This window comes from Peromyscus maniculatus, chromosome 15, assembly GCF_049852395.1.
Source record: "Peromyscus maniculatus bairdii isolate BWxNUB_F1_BW_parent chromosome 15, HU_Pman_BW_mat_3.1, whole genome shotgun sequence".
Taxonomy (NCBI): domain Eukaryota; kingdom Metazoa; phylum Chordata; class Mammalia; order Rodentia; family Cricetidae; genus Peromyscus; species Peromyscus maniculatus.
The window spans coordinates 6,353,451-6,359,387 of NC_134866.1; the positions used below are offsets into that span (position 1 = coordinate 6,353,451).

Below are 5,937 nucleotides of genomic sequence, written 5' to 3' on the forward strand. Positions count from 1 at the left end.
CTGAGGAAACAAGATCAGCTGAGAAATTGGCCAGGTGAGGTTAGCTGTGGCCTGTTCTGTCTCTGTGACCATCCAGCATTTCACCCCAATAACTGACCCTGGGTTTGATTTTATTAATAAGACCTTTTAAGATTCCTGCTACACAAGTCCATGTGTTCATTAATTTGTTCTAACTCCCAGTGTACTCAGAGTGGCACTGATCTCTCTTTCCGTTGTTCTGATCACTCAGAATGTGCTGCCTCACCCTTGCTATAATCTCTTAAGTTCACATGGAACCAAAACATGTTCCAAACTTACAAAATATTTGCCAATCCCAAGACCTAGTGGCCTTTTAGTTTTAGCACAGTTGATGCTTTCTGAAACGCATTATTCATCATGTCATCTTGATAACAGCTCCCATCACTGAACCATACCTAGTATGTAGTCAGTTATCTCACATACTCATGAGGTCACAAGGCTTTGCTGAATCTCTTAAGTGTCAAGTGACCTAAAAGGTGTGTATTTGTCTCCAGGTGTGCTGTGAGCTCATGTTACAACCTGCCCCTGCACAAGTGGAGGGACACAGGTCCTGGCTCAAACAAAGATGTGTAATGACACCTCACCTTTATCCATTGCTGGAATTCCCTCTGCAGAGATTTCATCTGCTGTGTCCAATTTCCTCTTCTCTGATGCTGAAAGGATTCCAATGTGACAGTATCTTGAAATTCATGGCTTCTGCCTTGGATTTATCTCAGTTTCTCAAAATCAGGACACAAAACTTATTATTTCTAAAATACAAAGATATCAAATAACTTATTGTAATTTTACAATCAAATACCATACTATACACCATAACCTCTACCCTGGCAGCCTCTGAGAGTTTCACTTTCACCTCTTATTAAGAGAGGAAATCTATTTCTCTATTTCTCTATGTCCATTTAGGCACTGATAATCAGAAGGCAGTCAAATTCCAAAGTCTCTTGACTCTGTAATACAAACAACTGCTTATCCCACAGTGCTTACAAGATTATGGCTTCAACATATGTTGGGACAGTGGTCACTTGACATTCCAGATGGAGGAATCATCATCTAGCAAGGAAAGATGAGAATAAGTGAGACAGAAATGCAGTGAGACATCCCACATCTTGCTACATCATGTGCATGGCATCTGAGGATCCTGATTGAAGTTATGCGGTCTCCAAAGAATTGTGTCAACTCAAACTTTCTATCTCTGTGCTCTGAAGAACAGATAGTCTTTGTCTAAACTTTGATATGTTTCTGTCATGAGTATAGGATGGGTTTCCAATACAACTTAGCTGTTATCTCCATGTTTCATTGTGAATCAGTTCACTTTAACTCTGCTGCAAAGCTCCATGTTGACCTACATGTTGCACCTCAGTGTCTACAGAGGTAGTACAATGTGGACAATGCTATCAAGTTCTGCTTCAATCTTGGGATATGGCCAGAGCCCATAGCAAGGTTTCCTTTGTCTCTGGGTTCTGGCATTAGGCAAAGGTTCCTAGAAGTGTAGTTTTGACATGAACCTCTACAATGGTCTCTCACCATTCAAATGAAAATTTCACATCCACAAGATAGAGATTTCCTTGGATATGGTCTTGGCTCAGAGCATATTTATTGTTGGCTCAAAGTACCAGGATTGCCAATATTGACCTTAATCTCTCTGATAATCACAGCAGATTTCATGTAGTCTATAAATTTAACGTCACTGTGGTCTTAGAACGAGAATGGCACCTATAGGCTCATACAATGGAAGGCTTGGGCGCCACTTGGTAGGAACTTTTGGGAAGGATTAGAATGTGTGGCCTTGTCATAAGAGCTGTGTCATTGGGACTGGGCTTTTTATATAGTAAATTGTGAGCTACTCTGGGTTATCTTTATCTACGTCCTATTGTGGATAAATATGTGAGCTCTCTGCTACTGTAGGACCTACATGGCTGTAGGGCCATGCCTACCTACCTGATATTGTGCTCTCCAGCAGAGGACTTTGCACAGTGAAAGAATGAGCCATGAATTATTAATGTATTGTCTCACAGCAATTAAAAAGGCACCCAGTTCTGTGGTTTTCTAATGGAAAAGAGAAAGAATGTATACTCATCTCAGATCAGACTCTAATGACTGACACAGCAATGATTCCATTGTAGTCTCTACCTTCAAGAATCAGTTTATTGGGGTTGCCATCAGGAGAATGATTGAGGGATTAAATCAGAAATAGGGAAAACTCATATACACGTGCATCAGCAATACTAAAAATTTGAACTCAGGTTAGCTGCATGCCTCCAGCTCAGTGTATGACTTGTAGGTAACTCCACTGATGATCGGTCTCCTCCTTTACAATCCTTACTGTTTATATTGCCTCCAGCAGGTCCTTATTGTGAATCTTGCAGAGGTTGGGAAATCCCCAAGGCCTATCACATGCATCGTTCCCAGGAGATAATGAGGCCCCTCCAGGATGGAATGATTCCCTTCAGAGGATATTGCTACTGGCCACATTGCATACACAGTCCCAACATAGAGAATAATGAACACTTCTATTGAGCACTACTTATACTGTCTAGGTAAACCTCCAAAGTTTGGAGATACACACATTCAGAGAGTATCTTCTTTCCTCAAGAAGCAACTACTAAATTTCCCCAAAAGATATTAGCAGAAGTTTTTCTCCTAGGTCATTTGAGATCTCTCATCAGTAGACTGTCATGCCATTGGAATGACTGAGTTTGAAGCCAGGTAAAGCACAGGTGACTTCATCAGAGATAGGTGTCCTGGGAGTGAGTTAGAGATGTACTTATCTTTTTTACCATACCTTACCTTGGAACATGGAAGTTACATGAACATGATGGATAGGAATCTGGAGAGTCCCCAAAGATCAATCTGGACATGAGGTGATACTTAAATGACTAACATCCAACTTGTCCTGATTCCCTTTGTGTTTGCTTAACCACCTCTCAGTCCTCTACCCTTCTTTAACATTTATAAGAATCCCAGTGTTCATAAACCATCTATCAAGTTTGTAGGACATGCACATTTCCTTATCATCCTGTGCAGTCTTAATTCCTCTATGTATTTTATAAATGGTTTATCCTATTATTGAGAAATACATTGTTTAGTAGCCTCACTATAGTTTCGTGCTTTTTGCAATATCAGTCATTTGTTGTTGAAATCCTGTTTTGGTAGTTGCATATATCTCATTGTTATGCATGAGGCTGTAACTTGTCCTATAGCCCTAGAACATCATGTTAGTTTCTGATTTGTTTAAAGACAAATTATATCCTTAGGCATATGTAAGAGACCAGTGTATCAAAAATGTAGAGACCCAAATTGGTCTTTAGTTTGTAATGTACCTAAGTGGGTGTAGGAGAAATCCATGAGTTCTTTAACTTGTTCTAACTCCAGGGTACTCAGAGTGGCACTCCATGCCTCTTTCAGTTGTCATGTTCACTTAGAATATTCTGCCTCTTCTCTGTACATGCATTTTCCTTTTGGGCTACCAGCTCACAAAACAACAACATGGAAACTTATTATTAATTAGGATAGCTCAGCCCATAGCTAAGGCTTGTCTACTATCTCTTAAACATTAATTAATCTATTTCTCATCACGTACACGTTCCCACATGACTTGCAGTGTTTACCTCTCCTCCTGCATGTCTTGCTTCCTTGGAATCTTCCTGGGGACTTTCCCTTCCTCTTCTCAGCACTCTCTGTCCAGAAGTCCAGGCTACTGACTGTTCAGCTTTTAATAAACCAATCAGAAGGTGCCTTAGCAAAGACACATCTTCACAATGTACAAAAAGAGTATTCCACAACACCTCTCTTACACTAATCTCTCAGCCTGAAATGGGTCCCCGACTGACAAACTTTTAAATATTTATCCAGTCCAATATCTAGTCACCTTTCCCTTTAGCACATTTGATAATCTCCTGAGACTCACTATCCATCATGTTATCCTGATAACAGCTAATACTGAACAGTTCCGGGGATGCAATTAGTTATCTCAGATACTTCTCTCCTGAGGTCACAAGGCTTTGACAAACCATTATTGAGTGTCCAGTTACCTTAAAGGAACCCAGTGCAAATGCACAGACTGGAACCTGGGCTGCTCTGTTGTCCTCACATCCTGAGGTGAGGGAGGCCAGAGTGGATGACCTGTGGTGGCTGCAGGGGGTTCCTCAGCAGGAGGTACCATGTTGGAAGCAGTAGAGTATTCACCTGCACCTCTTTACCCTTCTGAAACCCTAATCATCCCATAGCCTAAGCACCTGGGAGGCCAGACCCCAACTCACAGTGGCTCTAAGGTGTAGGACCACTTTTTCTATGCTGGAAGGTCCCCTACCTGTGTGTTTCTGCAGTTAGAAAAGCTATACTGGGTCCCAGGTCTAGCTCTTTGTAAGTCTCCAAGCCTGCTTCCTCTGTGATTGGATATTTCCTGTCTTTGAAATTTCTTTGCTGTCCGACTGATCTGCCTTGATTTCTACCTCAGCACACCTGGCTACTCTTGTTTATATTTCTACTTTTCAAATACATAGAAACAATTGCTTTTGGAGTATTGATGTGTTGAGATATTGTATACCCCAATAAAACTTATCTGTGGGTCAGAGGACAGGAGCAGCCACTAGATTAGAAATAGAGGCAAGACCGTAGTGTCAAACACAGTTAATCCTATCACTCGGGAGGCAGAGGTATGTCAGGATCTCTGTGAGTTCAAGGCCACACTGGAAACAGAGCCAGGCAGCAGTGGCACACACCTTTAATCCCGTACTTGAGATCTCATGCCTTTGATGGGAAGCACACATCACACAATCCCAGGAAGTGATGTCTTGGCAAATGAAAGGAATATAGGGTGTGAGGAAATAGGAACTCACTTTCTTGAGGCTGAGGATTTTGTAGAAGTAAGAACATGGCTGGCTTATTCTGTTCCTCTGATCTTTCAGCTTTTGCCCCAATATCTGGCTCTGTTTTTTTAATTTTTTAATTTTTATTAATAAGACCTTTTAAGATCTGTGTTACAGCCGGGCGGTGGTGGCGCACGCCTTTAATCCCAGCACTTGGGAGGCAGAGGCAGGCGGATCTCTGTGAGTTCGAGGCCAGCCTGGTCTCCAAAGTGAGTTCCAGGAAAGGCGCAAAGCTACACAGAGAAACCCTGTCTCGAAAAAACCAAAAAAAAAAAAAAAATCTGTGTTACATATTACTAATATTACATATATATGAACATATGCTGTTAAAGGTAATATCTGGTGTCCATATATCAGGCCCAAGCATGTACATCTCTAAGGGTCCTCTAACTCTCCTGTCCTGAGTCAGTGCCCCTGACTTTGAGACAGGAAAAAGGATATCAACAAACAGCCATAGAAGACATTGTGTGATTAAGAACAGCTAACGGCTGCCTAGGTCCAACTGAGTTTACTCTTGCTTATCTCCTGGTATAAAAGGTGATTATAGAAATGCAAATGACAAATTGAGTCATTTTATCCCAGCTTGGAATATGTAGTTCGGCCAAAAGTGCGTGAAGCCTCAGGTTTACTGTGGAAGCAAGGTTGTACAGGGCATAAACATTTAAAAGGGTGAGCACCATCAAAGCCATAGGAAAGCATCTGCAAACAAGATTTCCTTACAGTGACCTCAGAAATCAGTGCAGGTTCATATGGCTGCTGCTCACTAGGCAGCCAGGTGACCATATGGAGTCAAATCTTTGGTCACGTCTTGGACCCTGTGAGCCTGCTGGAGACAGGTACAAACTTCAGGTGCAGTGCAGCCTGTGGTTAGAACCACAGACCCAAAGTTGCCTCTGTGACACCACAGCATAGACTCTGGGTGCTGCAGTGACACCTGGAATCTCACAAGTCAGCCCCTCACACCACTGGAACCAGGGCCCAAGTCCCTGCACTGTACCTACTATTTCAGTCCTGGGCTATGCTCAGGGACACTCATACATCACTACAGAGA

General features: G+C 42.1%; 1 protein-coding gene across 3 annotated transcripts in view; it reads right to left on the reverse strand.

Annotated features, from left to right (window-relative positions):
• LOC102910671 (uncharacterized) overlaps positions 1-5,937 on the reverse strand; it is a 39,685-nt gene that overhangs the window by 18,471 nt on the left and 15,277 nt on the right. For 2 of the 3 annotated variants that reach the window (XM_076552253.1, XM_076552249.1), the window contains exon 1: positions 603-734. The exons of the other annotated variant lie outside the window; for it this stretch is intronic. In XM_076552253.1, the coding sequence (XP_076408368.1) occupies positions 603-641 (39 nt within the window). In that variant the 5' untranslated portion in view covers positions 642-734. Of the gene's footprint in view, positions 1-602; positions 735-5,937 lie in introns of those variants that run through there. 3 annotated transcript variants of the gene reach the window in all.